The sequence below is a fragment of the Tachysurus vachellii genome, chromosome 18, assembly GCF_030014155.1.
Source record: "Tachysurus vachellii isolate PV-2020 chromosome 18, HZAU_Pvac_v1, whole genome shotgun sequence".
NCBI classification, from domain to species: domain Eukaryota; kingdom Metazoa; phylum Chordata; class Actinopteri; order Siluriformes; family Bagridae; genus Tachysurus; species Tachysurus vachellii.
The window spans coordinates 19,860,002-19,877,203 of record NC_083477.1 but is presented as its reverse complement, the minus strand read 5'-3'; the positions used below and the strand labels follow the sequence as shown (position 1 = coordinate 19,877,203).

General features: G+C 35.6%; 4 protein-coding genes and 1 pseudogene across 9 annotated transcripts in view; 3 read left to right on the top strand and 2 right to left on the bottom strand.

Moving 5' to 3' along the window:
- LOC132861393 (aerolysin-like protein) overlaps positions 1-17,202 on the top strand; it is a 108,022-nt gene that overhangs the window by 32,387 nt on the left and 58,433 nt on the right. The window lies entirely within an intron of this gene.
- Positions 1-17,202, bottom strand: part of LOC132861387 (aerolysin-like protein) — a 168,120-nt gene that overhangs the window by 134,597 nt on the left and 16,321 nt on the right. The gene's annotated exons all lie outside the window — the stretch shown is intronic.
- Positions 5,154-8,286, bottom strand: LOC132861386 (aerolysin-like protein). Of its 3 annotated transcripts, XM_060892889.1 has the most exons (3): positions 8,112-8,286; positions 6,637-7,424; positions 5,154-5,780 (listed from the first exon to the last, which is right to left on the bottom strand). In XM_060892889.1, the coding sequence occupies exons 2-3, from the start codon at positions 7,406-7,408 to the stop codon at positions 5,776-5,778; spliced, it is 777 nt and encodes a 258-aa protein (XP_060748872.1). In that variant the 5' UTR covers positions 7,409-7,424; positions 8,112-8,286; the 3' UTR covers positions 5,154-5,775. The 3 variants fall into 3 exon arrangements, with proteins under 3 accessions (XP_060748872.1, XP_060748871.1, XP_060748870.1); XM_060892888.1 differs by having other exon boundaries at positions 5,154-7,456; XM_060892887.1 differs by having other exon boundaries at positions 5,154-7,424.
- LOC132861394 (aerolysin-like protein) overlaps positions 12,748-17,202 on the top strand; it is an 8,785-nt gene continuing 4,330 nt past the window's right edge. The window contains exon 1 of the mRNA XM_060892902.1: positions 12,748-12,883. The gene's annotated coding sequence lies outside the window, so the exon portion shown is untranslated. The remainder of the gene's footprint in view (positions 12,884-17,202) is intronic.
- Positions 13,885-14,465, top strand: LOC132861395 (aerolysin-like protein; annotated as a pseudogene).

The following is a 17,202-nucleotide window of genomic DNA, read 5'->3' as shown; positions in this document are numbered from 1 at the left end:
TCTTCATACACAGTTAATAACCTACGTAATGTAATCAAGAATAAACTGCACACTTACAAGGACGAAGCAGGTAGCAAAAAATGCCTTCTTTAAAAGACGTCTTGTGAAGGATGCAAGTTTGTGGATGAGACAGAAGCTTCGTGCTCTCGTATTTATACCAGATAAAAAGGGTGGTCCTGGACCTTACACCACACTTCCAAGTATCAAGTGTGTGTGTGTTTGTGTGTCCACGCTGTTAGTTGGAAATCTGATTTCACAAGCTTGTCATCACTCAGTGATTAATTTCCTTAAAGTGTCAGAAAGCACCATAATGTGGTTTATTATTTATTGAACATTCCTTTGTGTCACTCAACCTTCATGGTTTCCGTAACAGATACAGTGGAATTTTTCTCCAACCTACAAAACTTTCATTCTGTTTATAATAAAGCATCAAAAATCTACAATGTCTTCTCTATTGCATTAGATAGAAGCTCTATAGGCTTTAGATCAGGGGTTTGGGAATGTTCTATCAAAAAGCGTCTGGTCTGCATTGGATCAGACTAAGATTGAGATTTTTGGCAACAAACACTCTGGCCTAAAACAAAAGATGAGTATGTCAAAAAACACCTCACACCCACCGTGATGTATGGTGGAGGATCTGTGATGCTGTGGGCCTGTTTCTCTTCCAAAGGCCCTGTGAACCTTGTTAGGGTGCATGGCATTATGAACGCTTTGAACTACCAGGACATTTTAAATAAAAACCTGATGGCCTCTGTCAGAAAGCTGAAGATGGGTCGTCATTGGGTCTTTCATCAGGATAAAAAATCTACACAAAAATGGTTCAGCAGTCACAAGCTCAAGGTCCTCCCATGGCCATCTCAGTCCCCAGACCTCAACCCAATCAAAAACCTTTGGGGCAAGCTAAATAGGAGAGTGCATAAGAGAGGACCCAGGACACTGGATGATCTAGAAAGATTGTGCAAAGAAGAATGGTCAAAGATCCCCCTCTATGTGTTCTCCAGTCTTGTGAAATTTGGGTTCTATGTTGTTTAAAAAAAGGAGAATTTTTAGAAGTCCACGACCACATCTTAAACAGGGGTGCCAATAATTGTGGAGGGCACTGTACAAAAGTATACATACAAGCACAGTTATCAGTGTGCCTAAGCTGGTAGGTGGAAGATAAATTACACAAGTTTTTTCCCCCAGAGGTTATTTTCTTAAAGCTTGAAAATGCACAATAAAGCGATTTACTATTTAGTTCACATTCCTTTGTGTGAAGACACAAGGAAGAAAAGTGTTGGTATTAACAGTGTAACAGGAAAGAATGGTTTAAGGAACTGTGTAAAAGTAAACCTTGTTTTTTGGAGGTGACTGAATAATTGACATACAAAGGTCTTTGTCAGAGATTAATTTCCTTAGACTCTGAGAAGGCATAATGAAGTGGTTTATTATTTTGTGAACATTCATTTGTGTCACTGAACCTATTGATGACATCTTAACACGGAATCATGGTTTCTGTTACGGTGGAATTTTTCTCCAAACCAAAAGATATTCAGTCTGTTTATGATAAAACATCAAAAATCTACAATGTCTTCTCTATTGCATTAGATTGAAGCTCTATAGGCTTTAGATCAGGGTTTTGGGAATGTTCTATCAAAAAGCATCTGGTCTGCATTGGATCATTATTCATTCATTCATTCATCTTCTACTGCTTATCCGAACTACCTCAGGTCACGGGGAGCCTGTGCCTATCTCAGGCGTCATCGGGCATCAAGGCAGGATACACCCTGGATGGAGTGCCAACCCATCGCAGGGCACACACACACTCTCATTCACTCACGCACTCACACACTACGGACAATTTTCCAGAGATGCCAATCAACCTACCATGCATGTCTTTGGACCGGGGGAGGAAACCGGAGTACCCGGAGGAAACCCCCGAGGCACGGGGAGAACATGCAAACTCCACACACACAAGGTGGAGGCGGGAATCGAACCCCGACCCTGGAGGTGTGAGGCGAACGTGCTAACCACTAAGCCACCGTGCCCCCCTGGATCATTATCCTGCTTAAAAAAAATCACATTTCATCAATAAAACACAACCTGAACAACACCGATGTAGTAACAAAAAGATCCAGCCATGTTCACGTCTTTAAATTGTTAAATGTTGCTACAGCATTTATATTGTGCTGTCTTTATATATCTGTATTGTAATTATGTCGCTTTGTGGAAGCCAACATTCTGTTTTCCTATTTAAGCTTAGACAAAAATTTATAAAATTTAATGCGGCCTAGAGCTTTCGAGCCACATGCACCAAATTCGGATATGTTGTAGATCCTGGTCTGAAGTTTGTTGCTTTTTTCCCATAGACTCCCATTATAAACTTTGGAGGTTTATAACTTAGCAAGCTTTCGAACTATCTACACAAAACTTGGCAAGCTCCTTTAGGGTGATACTCTGAACAAACTGGTGTACCGACTGGCCTTTCTGTTGTGCCACAGCCCCGCCCCCAAAATATGCAAAATCAAAAAAACTTTTTACAACATGGGCATGTGACATATCTGTAGGGACCTTTAAAAATGTGCTTTGTTTTCAATGTTTTATAATGCCAATTTATTTATTTTATTTCTATTTCAAACTATAATATTACATGCAGCATTGTTTTATTTTTCAGATATGGGTTTGTTTTATATAGTCAATTAATGGGTTAAATGTGAATATTATTGTTGGCCAATGACTGTTGAGGGAATGGTAAAAGGTCATGTAATGACGAGTTACAGGTGGAAAAGAAAGGGGAGGAGCAACGCACATGGTGAGAAGAGACCTGCAGGCTGCGTGTGCTAAGGAAACGGCAAAGTTAGCATCTTTGGAGACTGAGAATATTCGTTGAAGTATTACGGCCCAAAGTGTAACAAAACTGTATCCGTTTTAGTTTATTGGATTCTTCTCAATGTTCAACGTTATTTTCATTTTTGCTGACTGTTTATACGATATCTCTGCCACCGCGTGTAATAAAGGCCTAGTGGTTATCACTGGAACAACGTGTGCGTGGACAGTGACTGCAGAAGGGATCGAGTTGGACCTAGGACTTCCTCGTTTGCCGCTAGATGTGTTGTGTTGCTGCTGCTGTGTGAGAGCGCATGTTTGCTCTGTGCTTGGATCAGCCTGACTCATCACACAGGAAGAATTGATCACTGGTAATCGTGAGTTGACGCTGTTCACGTTTCATCTTGTTTTCCTCGGATGGATGTAAGTAGATCTATTTTCCAAGTTTGTCCTTAAGAGGATTGGTCATTAACCTTCACACTGCAATTGTGCACCAACTGGGCCCCAACGAAACACTAGTGTGTGTGACTGAGTTGTTGGTTCTTATAAACTGTGAAATACTTTTCATATTGGGTTCTGGTTATATCTTTTTGTATTGCTTTATATGTCTTGAAGTGTTTCAGTGTACTAAAGAGAGAGATGCAATCGCATGTGATATGATGTGATAAACATAATTCAAAGTTTCAATACCGGGTTGTAACACCATTTGATATGCACTTTATTTTGGTTTCTAGTTTCAAATCTTTCATCCTCTACTTTTGTTTAATGGTTTCATTCATTTTGTTTAAATGATAACTACATTACAACTAAAATAACAAAACTCTAGGATAAGAAAATAAATATTAGTTGTTAGTTTTACTACTTCACATTTGTATTCTTGTTTCATTTATTGGGATGATTAATATGACACTAAGAGATTGTGATTTTAGACTAAGGTGAATAGAATACTACCGGCCAATTCAACATTCAACTGCCGGGAATCCAGGTTTCTTAGTTAACACAGACACTCCTACCTCCGTAATAAACACAGAGATGTTAGTCCCGTCCGAATCCATACATGAAATGACAGACGTCGGCTGAAAAAAATTCTAACTCTAACGTCGTTTGTAAAACTAGTCCCCTCCGAATAGTGCTTTTCACAATCTTTCTGTCCACTTGCCTCCAAAAGTAACACTGACCCTTATGTCCACTCGCCTCCAAAAAGCACCAGCCTTTGCAAATACTTGCACCGTCAAAGTCGCGACAAACTTTACAAATCTAGTTTTTTATTATATTGTCTGTTTGCACTGTCTCTTTTATGTCGATAGATTAATTAGTTCTGTGTTGTCTCATGTAGGTTGGTGTCTTTATGTAGCATCAGGGCCCTGCATATAGAACCATTTTTGTTTATATTAACCTTTTGATGGTTTGAAGGCAACTTAAAATGCGTTTTGATAGAACATTTCCAGAGCCCTGATCTAAAGCCTATAGAGCTTCCATTGGATGCAACAGAAAACACATTGTAGATTTCTGATACTTATTATAAAGAGACTAAATGTTTTGTGGTTTTGAGAAAAATTCCATGGTATCCGTCACAGAAACCATGATTCTGTGTTAAGTCATCACAAGGTTGAGTGACACAAAGGAATGTTCACTAAATAATAAACCACATTATTGTGCTTTCTGACAGTTTAAGGAACCAATTAATCACTGAGGGGTGAACAGCTTGTGAAATCTGAATTCCATCTAACAGCATGGACACACACACACACACACACTTGTTTCTTGGAAGTGTGGTGTAAGGCTCAGGACCACCCTTTTTATCTGGTATAAATAGGAGAGCATGAAGCTTCTGTCTCATCCACAAACTTGCATCCTTTATAAGATGTCATTTAAAGAAGGTTTTTGCTACCTGCTTCATCAGTTCCTTGTACTGTAAGTGTGCAGTTTATTCTTGATGACATTATGTAGGTTATTAACTGTGTATGTAGATTATAGTATTACAGCATTATAGTTACTGTATATGATAATGTTTAACTCATATTATGAAAGCTAGATTCTGATCATTTTCTATTACAGTGTGGACTCCATGGAAGCCACTTTTATATTAATTAAATATATAATTATATTATAATTACACACTTTTTTATTTTCTTTACTTTTTTGTAAATAATATCTGGCTACTGCCCTTTTCCCCACTTTAAAAAAAAAAAAAAATACTTGTCACTTTCCTGCTGCAGTTAATGTATTTGGAGAAGGCTTTTGTTTTGTTTTCTGTTTTGTTTTTTGTTTCCTAACAGATTATAATCTTCCTGATAAGTAAAAGGAATTAAATACAAATCTTACAGCAAAAAAAATGAAATGTTTTGTAAAGAATGTTTTATTAATCAGAAATGTGGGTTTCCAACTACTGGATTAGACTAGCAGAATAAATCAAATTACTGTTTTCATTGGTTTACAGATTTAAAAAAAAAAAAATCTCCTGTCCCACCCCATACAGGATACACGTTAACATGCAATATTGTAGACGTCACCGCTGACTACAAATACGAGTACACACATTGTAGAAACAAACACATAGAACTCGGAGAAATGAAGTTTTCTGCAGTAATATTTGTCACTGATATTGACATAAGTATGGTGTGGAACACTGTGTTACACATTTACACAAAGTTTTAAAAAATAATATATTTTATACTTTACATTAATACTTTTAAATATGCTGAAGTAGTGTAACACCCCCCACCACACCACCACCGCACCACAAACACACATCAGATGCAGACTTGATGGTGTTGATGAACATAAAGCCTATATTGTTTTGGCTTTCCATCAGTAAGCCACACCTTAATGCATTTCACCTTCCTGTCACTGACCCAAACATAGACCTTTCTCAAGATGTTTCCAGATTTACTGCCTTCAAAACTAAACGCTGTTCCTTTATTCCCTCCAACTTCATCGGTTTCTGCCAGGTACGACATGCTCTTGCTCTTAACCTTTAAAAGACAATCAAACATTTAAAATTACAATAAAAAATGATAGGAATTAAAAAGTTAAAATGGAAATCAATACTTCTGCTAAAGGGACACGTTTAAGAAGATTTTTGGTTATGATAACAAAATACCAGAAGAATGAACGACTGCTGATATTTATCATTATCAGCCAATTGTTTTATTAAATGAAGTTTTATTTATTCATTTTTATTATTAGATGATAATAGATGAATTAGGAGAAACTTGGCACATTTACACACACATGTACCGACCATGACAATATATAATTCCTATATATATATATATATATGTTAGCATTATGTTTCCAAGTGATGAATGTACTGAATTAAATTGGTCAATGTATGCAATGCATTACTCTATGTAAATAAAAAAAAAAGATTGGTTTCTCAATGCTAATTGATTCATATTGTTCAGCTGAATCAGCTGATTTGTCTTGAATTTGATTCCATAGAGACATTGTCCATCTTGATGTGGCCAAAGTGAAAGGGAGGTGAAATGCTCTCAATCTTCATAATACATTAATAATAAACATAATACAAAATATAAAAATATAAAATAAATATTTTAACTACAAAATGTGTACTCATATTAGATAATGAGTACACATTTTGTAGTTAAAATATTTATAGAATTGGATTCAAAGCTTGTTAGGCTGCACCAAGCATTTTGTTTGATTCATTCACAACCACTTCTCCATCAGTGTAAGCGACACCCTTGTAGGTTCCACTGGTTTTATACTCCAGCACACTGTCATTATAGCAGGTAATCTTCATGATGCCAGTGAATGGGAGGTCAACTGTAGCCTGGCCAAGTGAAATGCGCACATCCACGGTTTTACCTGCAGGAACTTTAACAGGAAATGAGAAGAGCTCCATTTTCTCTGTACTCGTCTCTGAAGCATATGTACTTTCAACTCCAATTTTTAATTCATATCTTGATTTCGACTCTGCAAGAAATGGAATTCCTGCATTTACTTCCAGGCTGATTGTAAAGTCCACTTTTCCCTTAACAGACCAGGAGGATTTTTGGATGATTTTTTTGGAGGTCTCAATTTTGTATTCTTGAGTTACAGAAGTCTTGTTCTGGTAGGACATGGATTTGATTTCTCCAACAGCCACTTTGGGTATCACATCATGAATGGTGGGATACACAACATTAATAAGCTCAGCAGACTTGACGGTGTTCATGAACATGAAGCCTAAGCGATCAATGTCCAAACCTGAATGTCCTTTGATCCCCATGCAGATCCCAGAGGCAACATCAACTGGAACTTCTGATTGCAGACTCCAATGTATCATGGTTGCCCCGAACTCTCGGGAGTGACTTGTCTTGAATTTGATTGCACCCAGACGTGAACCCTCTTGATTTGGCCAAAGTGAAAGGGATGTGAAATGCTCTCCATCTTCAAAGTTAAACTCTTTCAGATTCCCAGCAGGATCACCAAACTGCTCAAACCGGCCATCAGTAAGCCACACCTTCATGGCTTTTATCTGGCAATCACCTTCCCAAACCCAGATCTTTTTCAGCATGCTTCCATTTCCAGTGCCATTAAAATCGAAGGGTTCTCCTTCCTGACCGCCAACATCAACAACAGGTGACAGGTATGACATGCTGTTCTTCTTGAGCCTAAAAAAAACAAAGATGTCTCAGGAATTAACCTGAAGAAATTAAAAATATTTTGGTTAAGATTAATCAAGGATTAATCTTAACCTAAGATTAAGATTAAGTTAAGATTAATCATCAGCTACTGCTGATTTTATTTACTGTTTCAGTTAAATCTTTTATCAACCATTTGTGTCATTAGACCTTTTTTTTTTATTTATTATTTTTATTTTATTTCTACTAAATCCTACTGAACATCTCTGGAAAAAGCTGAAACATGTGATCTGATCATCTGATCAACAGACATGGTTGTTAATAACCAAAGAAGAGGGTGTTAACTGGCATAATTCAGAACTCTGAATTTTATTTTATTTTATTTATTTTAATAAATTTCAAAAATCAGTATTCAGACATCAGAAGTAACTAATAAACAAGGTGTAATGTGATAAAGTGGATTCCTACAGAGCTTTAGGTTTCTTATGCCACACCAATTTACTTTACCAGTACTAACAAATTTTATTTATTAATGATTAATGCACTGACAAACCACACTGTAGTAGAAAATGATCAGAATTAAGCTTTAATAATATGAGTTAAACATTATCATATACAGTAACTATAATGCTGAAATACTATAATCTACATACACAGTAATCTACATACACAGTTAATAACCTACATAATGTAATCAAGAATAAACTGCACACTTACAAGGAACTGATGAAGCAGGGAGCAAAATGCCTTCTTTAAAAGACGTCTTGTGAAGGATGCAAGTTTGTGGATGAGACAGAAGCTTCGTGCTCTCGTATTTATACCAAATAAAGAGGGTGGTCCTGGACCTTACACCACACTTCCAAGTAACAAGTGTGTGTGTGTATGTATGTGTTTGTGATTGTGTCTACGCTGTTAGTTGGAAATCAGATTTCACAAGACTTTCATTCCCGTAATTTCCTTAAACTATCAGAAGGCACAATAAAGTGGTTTAATATTTAGTGAACAATTTTTTGTGTCGCAGAGACCTTTGATACAGCACAGGTTAATTACCTTAAAATGTCGTAACATCTAAGAAACCACAATGAAGTGATTTATTATTTAATCCACATTTCTTTGTCTCAGAAACTTTTGATAACACCTTGGAAGGGAATCATAGTTTCTGTAACTGTTAGGATGACACTTTTTTCCAACTGACAAAACTTTCAATCTGTTTATAATAGAGCATTAAACAATCTACAACTTTAGATAGGGGCTATTGAAATATTCTAGCAAAAAGCATCTGGTTTGAATTTGATTGCACCCAGATGTATACCATCTTGATTTGGCCAAAGTGAAAGGGAGGTGAAATGCTCTCCATCTTCAAATATAAACTCTTTTAACCTCCAAGCAAGAACACCAATCTCCTCGGACCGGCCACATCTGTAAGCCACAATCTTCACAACTTTTTTCTGCCACTCACCTTCCCAAACCTGGATCTTTTTCAGCAAGCTTCCATTTTCTAAATAATTCTTCTGAAAAGGTCTTCTTCCAGTCCCAGTCTTCCCAGGAAAATGTTGCTATATGTTGGACTAAACCTTCTCCAAGTTCTCTGTAGCTGTTTAATATACAGTACAGGACACCTGGACATCACAGCCATGTGTACAGTATGTCCTCAAAGTGTTCCAGCAAAACTGTTGTCTATAATATGTAGGATTTAATTTCACTGTAACTAAGAGGCTTATACCTGTTCCTGCATCTCAATGCTCCTGTGTACAAAGCCAGTTCCATGAAGATCTCCATGATGTGTTGGAGGATGGAGTGGAAGATCTCGAGTGTCCTGTAAAGAGCCCTGACTCTGAATGGTTGATTCTTTTTTCCCCCCAATCTCTGTGCACTCAAAAGAAAACCTGGATGCAGTCAAATCATCAGCACACAAAAGTAAACTCTGAGCTCTCATCCTGGTCCAACGTGTTTTATGCAGCTGGACCAGACCGAGAGTCGAGTGGAGCGACTTTGATCCAAATCTTGCGTCTGGTTTCTTTAAAAAAGGTCATTCAATAAACAGATTGTTTACACGGCTGTCTGTCTCAACATCCTTCACTTCTTTCAAAGTACAAAGCAAATCAAGTTTATTACAAATCAAATTCCCAAACCCACTTTAATTGAAACTGTGAAAGTCTTGTAGATATTTTAATTTTGTATTATATTTAATGTTTTATCTAAAGTTTGAGATGATTTTTAAAGACTTTTTTTATGATCTTATGATTTATTTATTGCTTTATTTTATTTTTGTCAGTCATTTTATCTTATTTGTTTTTTTCAAATTGCTTTTCCAGTGTATTATTGCTAAGCATTGAAATATTGAAACATTAAATATAATACAAAAATTAAAATATCTAAAAGGCTTTCAGAGTTTCAATTAAAGTGGGTTTGGAAATTTGATTTGTAATAAAGTTCACACCACTATTGATTCTAAAACACTTTTATTTCTGTCAATTTAAAATATCATCCACCTTTTCACAAACAGTTCTTTATAAAACACAGTGAAGAATTAAAAAAGTAAAAATGGTATTTCTCCATGTGTTTATACTGTTGGTTACGGTTACTGTCATGAGGAGGTCATCATGTGAAACAAGTGAAAAAAGTGACAAATTGTGTTGTTGAGCTGAGGGTGTGTGTACTGTGTGTTTTTTGTGATTGTACTTACTGTTTACATACTTAATACTACACATATTAATTAAAATGTAATGTTTCTAAAAAGTGCTTAAAATGAATTCACACACGTCTTCTCCTTTACCTCGCTCTCCCTCCAGAACTAGTGGAAAGAAAGCTGTCAAAAGTGAAAGGCTAGTTGCACCAATGATGTTACTATGAGCAAGCAGTAGCTAAGTACTGTTTAGTCGTAGTGCTCAGGAAGAATCTAGAATAATACATAATTATGGAAAAAACAAGTCAGAAGCTTAGTTTTACTTAAGACTCATTTTATTGATGTAAATTATAACAGATTATAATCTTCTTAAGATGTAAAAGGAAAATAATCAAATTGTTACACAACGCTACAGTCAAACTAAATATTAAAAACCATGAATTTAAATGTTTTATTTATTACTCAAAAAAGTATCAACTTTCATAATATGAGTTAAACATTATCATATACAGTAACTTTAATGCTGTAATACTATAATCTACATACACACTAATCTACATACACAGTTAATAACCTACAAAATGTAATCAAGAATCTGTGTAACAGGTGTGTGTGTGTGTGTGTGTGTGTGTGTGTGAGTGTGTGTGCTCACGCTGTTAGTAGGAATTCCGATAAGAGAAGCTTTTTTAATAGGGGTTAATACCCTTAAACTGTCCAAACACTCAAGAATTAATCTGTGTCACAGACACTTTTGATGACACCTTGGCATAGAATCATTGTTTCTGTAACATTTACGGTGGATTGTTTCTCCAACCAACAAAAATTTGTCTGTGTATTATAGAACATCAAAAATCTGTCTTCTCTATTGCACTCAATAAAAGATCTATAGGCTTTAGATCACAAAAAACTTAGATATAAAAGTATCAATTCGTCAGGTTATTTTAATTTACTTATGTTCCATTTAATCTTACCAGGTGGTGTTACATGATTTCCTGTAAGTGTTTGATTTGAGACCTCTTCATTTAACTTGTGTGTGTTTAACTTATTCAGTCTATCCTCATGCTGTGCCGTCATGTTTATTTTCCTGTTCAGTTTTATTACCCTGTTTTCAAAGCACAGGGATGTGCACAAAGATTGGGGAAAATAATCAACCAAAAGAATCACTCATTCAGAGTCATGGCTATTTACAGGACACTCCAGATCTTCCACTCCAACCATTCCTTTCAAAAACCAGTCACTCATTAATTACATATGGTAATGCTTTATGAAAAAGTAAGATGAAATAAATCTTGAAAAAAAAAAACAAGAGTAAATAATGTGCAAGCTCATTTCTAAAATAAAATGCAAGTGGAATTCACTGACATGAAAAAAATAAAATTGATAACATTGTTCAATTAATGTGTTCACACCTAATGAGGATTTCACATTACGGTATTCACACCTCAGAAGTAAGAAGTTAACTTTAATGCTACAGTGACTTACTTTACCAGTACTAACAAATTTTATTTATTAATGATTAATGCACCTACAAACCACACTGTTGTAGAAAATGATCAGAATTAAGCTTTCATAATATGAGTTAAACATTATCATATACAGTAACTATAATGCTGTAATACTATAATCTACATACACAGTAATTTGAGAAAATTCCCCATTGTGGGACGAATAAAGGTATATCTTATCTTATCTTATCTACATACAGTTAATAATCTACATAATGTAATCAAGAATAAACTGCACACTTACAATGAACCTTATCCCACACCTTTATGTAACAGGTGTGTGTGTGTGTGTGTGCGCGCGCTCACGCTGTTAGTAGGAATTAAAATTAGAGAAGCTTTTTTCCCCTAGGGGTTAATACCCTTAAACTGTCCGAACACTCAAGGATTAATCTCTGTCACAGAAACTTTTGATAACATATTTTCACGGAATCATAGTTTCCGTAACAGATACAGTGGAATTTTTCTCCAACCTACAAAACTTTCATTCTGTTTATAATAAAGCATCAAAAAATCTACAATGTCTTCTCTACTGCATTAGATAGAAGCTCTATAGGCTTTAGATCAGGGTTTTGGGAATGTTCTATCAAAAAGCATCTGGTCTGCGCATTGGATCATTATCCCGCTTTAACAAATCACATTTCATCAATAAAACACAACCTGACCAACACCAATGTAGTAACAAAAAGATCCAGCCATGTTCATATGTGTAATTTAAAGTACCCTGATAGATGAGTTTGCCATCAGACTCCTACGTCTTTACATATTTAAATGTTGCTACAACTGTTCTTGCAGACCAAAAATGAACATGTCTGGATCTTTTTGTTACTACATGGGTGTTGGTCAGGTTGTGTTTTATTGATGAAATGTGATTTTTGTAAAGCAGGATAATGATCCAATGCAGACCAGATGCTTTTTGATAGAACATTCCCAAAACCCTGATCTAAAGCCTATAGAGCTTCTATATAATGCAGTCATTGTAGATTTTTATGCTCTATTATAAACAGAATAAAAGTTTTGTAGGTTGGAGAAAAACGTAACTGTATCTGTTACAGAAACCATGAATCCGTGTTAAGATGTCATCACAAGGTTGAGTGACACAAAGGAATGTTCATTATATATTAAACATTATTGTGCACTGAGTGGTGAAAAGCTTTTTGAAATCTGATTTCCAATTAACAGCGTGGACAAAATAAACACACACACCTGTTCCTTGGAAGTGTGGTGTAAGGCTCAGAACCACCCTCTTTATTTGGTATAAATATGAGAGCACGAAGCTTCTGTCTCATCCACAAACTTGCATCCTTCACAAGACGTCTTTTAAAGAAGGCATTTTTTGCTACCTGCTTCATCAGTTCCTTGTAAGTGTGCAGTTTATTCTTGATTACATTATGTAGGTTATTAACTGTGTATGTAGATTACTGTGTATGTAGATTATAGTATTACAGCATTATAGTTACTGTATATGATAATGTTTAACTCATATTATGAAAGCTTAATTCTGATCATTTTCTATTACAGTGTGGTTTGTCAGTGCATTAATCATTAATAAATAAAATGTGTTAGTACTGGTAAAGTAAATTGGTGTGGCATAAGAGACATAAAGCTCTGTGGGACACTTTATCACATTACACCTTGTTTATTAGTTTATATTTTATACTGAATACTGATTTATGAAATTTCAGTATTAAATTCTCACAAGGCGTCCATAACTCAACTCTGTACATGATGATGTCAATAAAATCTTAAGGTCTCAGAGTTCTGAATTATGCCAGTTAACATCCACTTCTGTGTTAATGAAAAAAAAACAAAAAAAAACAAGTCTGTTGATCCCAAAGTTAAATGTTAGTGATGGTGTAACATAGGGGTCTCAGACACAGAGTGAGGTTCCATACAGTAAGAGTTGACATGAGGAGAGGAAACACACTTTAAACACCACGTATCAAAGACAGATAGAAAACATTTAAAGACTTGGCAAATACATAAAGGCAAGACAGCATCATACACTATGAAGCTTTCCAGAATAACACAACTCAGAACTTACACATGACTAAAGTCCGGTCACACTGACATGCTAGCCCATGTGCTTTTTATATGGTATTAACAGGAAGTGGGTGACGTAATTGAAGAGGTTATTAGAACACAGAGGATGGCATCCTTTTGTAAAACATTAATCTGGCCATTAGCATACATAGTCATCTAATAATACAGTTGTTTAATGAAGCTTAATGAGCTGAATCAGCAAATAATATCAGCAGTAGCTCATGCTTCAGGCATTTTATTATCTTAACTATAATTCATCTTAAACATGCCTATTTATCAGAAGAACTATTTTCATCCATCTTGAAATGTTTGTCTTTTTAAGGTTAAGAACAGGATGACCAGTGTTGTTGAAGTTGGTGGAATGGGAGGAAAACCTTTCAATTTTAATGGCATGAATAATCAATCCTTTTTGAAAAAGATCAAGGTTTGGGAAGGTGATTTGGAGATAAAAGCCGTGAAGGTGTGGCTTAATGATGGCTGGTCCAAAGAGTTTGGTGTTCCTGAAGGGGAATCTGAAAGTGTTTACATTTGTTGATGAAGAGATATTCGCCTCCCTTTCACTTTGGCCAAATCAAGCTGGTACACATCTGGGTGCCATCAAATTCATGACAAGCAGCTCCCGGGAGTTCCATGCATGCGTGACAAGTGGTCTGCTGAAATCAGAAGTAGTAGTTGATGTTGAATCTGGGAAATGCCCTGGAATCCAAGGATGTTCTGAGGCTGACATTGATCGCTTCGGCTTCATGATGATCAAGAAGAAATCTGCTTAGCTTACCAATGTGGTGTATCCCACCGTTTCTATAATCTCACCCAAAGTGACCCAAAAAGACCAAAATCTTTTGACATTTTCAGATTATAATCTGTTATAATTTCCATCAATAAAAACAGTCTTAATTGAAACTAAGCTTCTGACTTGTTTTTTTTTTCCATAATTATGTATTATTCTAGATTCTTCCTGAGCACTACCACAAGTCCCAGTCTTCCCAGTAAAATGTTTCTATGTGTTGGAGTAAACAAACACTCATACACTACTTGAGCACTTTTAAACTAATTCATATTATTATTTTGATTTAAGTAATTTTTTTCTATACTTCTACACTTTCTCCACTATAATTATCTATTCCTTTAGACTTTGTCCACTTTGGCCATAACATCTACTACATAACACACTGTTCCATAACGTGAACATGTCAATATTAGTGACACATGTTACTGGTAGCTACTTAACTTTATCCAATTTCTCTGTAGTTTAATATACCGTACAGGACACCTGGACATCACAGCCATGTGTACAGTATGTCCCCAAAGTGTTCCACCAAAACTGATGAACACAGTGAGCTGCTTTTTCTCTGTACTGGTCCCTGAAGCATATGTACCGTCAACATTAATAGTTAAGTCATATCTTGATTCTGGTAGAACATGGATTTAATTTCTCCAACAGCCACTTTGGGTATCACATCAGGAATAGTGGGATACACAACATTGGTAAGATCAGCAGTGAGATGAATAAACCAAGTACAAGCCCATTACTATAATAAAATACCAGCGGAATTCAATGACATTAAATAAAATAAAACCAGTCATTGTTAACATTACAGTATTTTCCGCACCATAAGGCGCACCGGATTATAAGGCGCAGTCTCAGTTACGGGGTCTATTTCTGTACTTAACCCATACATAAGGCGCACCGTATTATGAGGCGCATGCTAAAATATACGGTCTACAAAAAAGGTAACGGAAGCAAAACAGTGAGTTTAGTTGAACTTTATTCTACTATTTAACAATACACACACATTATTTTTTAATCAATCTTCTCCCACAAATCGATCAAAGTCCTCATCTACTGTGTTTTCTAAACTTGGCACAGTTCATTTTCTTGCTTCCTCCACTTCCGAACCATAGATTCATTGATGTTGAATTCTTTCGCAGCTCGTAAGCATGCCTCTTCACTGGTGTCATTTCGGGGGTCCTTAGACAAACAAATGTCTTCTTAAGTTGGATGGCAAACCAACTTAAGGTGCATTTACTGCCACCTACCGGACCGGAGTGTGGAGCGCATAATGGTTAGGAAGAAACAAATGTTTTGCAACATACCGGTATTATACCTACCGGAGGCATGGCGGAGGTAAGCGTACGTACTGTGCACGTATACTGTACGTGTTCTCTGATTGGTTTATCGCTGCCAGTGTACGTAGTGTATGTATTAAGTCCCTGTGTCAGCGGGAAATGGTCGGACATTCAATCAAGCTGAGCGCTTACCAAAGTCACACAACAACATTTTTACAGATTTTTGGAACTCAGTGCACACATAAGGCGCACCGGATTATTAGGCGCACGGCCGATTTTTGAGAAAATTTTTTGAGAAAATACGGTAATCAATTAATGTGTTCACACCTAATGAGGATTTCACATTACAGTATTCACACCTCAGAAGTAAGAAGTTATCAACTTTAATGCTACAGTGATTTACTTCACCAGTACTAACAAATTTTATTTATTAATGATTAACGCACTGACAAACCACACTGTAATAGAAAATGATCAGAATTAAGCTTTCATAATATGAGTTAAACATTATCATATACAGTAACTATAATGCTGTAATACTATAATCTACATACACAATAATCTACATACACAGTTAATAACCTACATAATGTAATCAAGAATAAACTGCACACTTACAAGGAACCTTATCCCACACCTGTATTGTCAATGTCTTCTCTATTGCACTCAATAGAAGCTCTATATTCTTTAGATCACAAAAAAAATTATGTTTTATTTTCCAAAGTATCAGTTTGTCAGGTTATTTCAATTTACTTATTTTCCATTTAATCTTACCAGGTGGTGTTACACGATTTCCTGTAAAAGTGTTTGATTTGAGACCTCTTCATTTAACTAGTGTGTTTAATTTATTCAGTCTATCCTCATCCCGATGCTCTGCTGTCATTGTTATTTTCCTGTTTATAATCCTACATATTAGAGACAACAGTTTACCTTCAGTTTTGGTGGAACACTTTGGGGACATACTGTACACATGGCTGTGATGTCCAGGTGTCCTGTACTGTATATTAAACAGCTACAGAGAACTTGGATAAGGTTAAGTAGCTACCAGTAACATGTGTCACTAATATTGACATGTGTACGTTATGGAACAGTGTGTTATGTAGTAGATGTTATGGCCAAAGTGGACAAAGTCTAAAGGAATAGATAATAATTGAAGTGGAGAAAGTGTAGAAGTATAGAAAAAATGTACTTAAGTCAAAATAATAACATTAATGAGTTTAAATGTGCTCAAGTAGTGTATGAGAGTTTGTTTACTCCAACATATAGAAACATTTTACTGACTTTAGGTTTTAAACCTCGAACAGGAAAACTGTTTAGTGATAGTGCTCAGGAAGAATCTAGAATAATACATAATTATGGAAAAAAACAAGTCAGAAGCTTAGTTTCAATTGAGACTAATTTTATAATCTGTTATAATTTCCATCAATAATCTTCTGAATATGTGAAAGGAAAATAATCAAGTTCAGATATCACACAAAGCTACAGTCAAAGTAAATATAAAAAACATGATATGAGATGTTTTATTTTTTTACAAATGTTTTGTAAAGATTTATTTTATTAATCGAAAAAA

Coding starts and splice junctions, on each gene's coding strand:
- LOC132861386 (XM_060892888.1), bottom strand. CDS start 7,408: ATGTCATACCTGTCACCTGTTGTTGATGTTGGCGGTCAGGAAGGAGAA.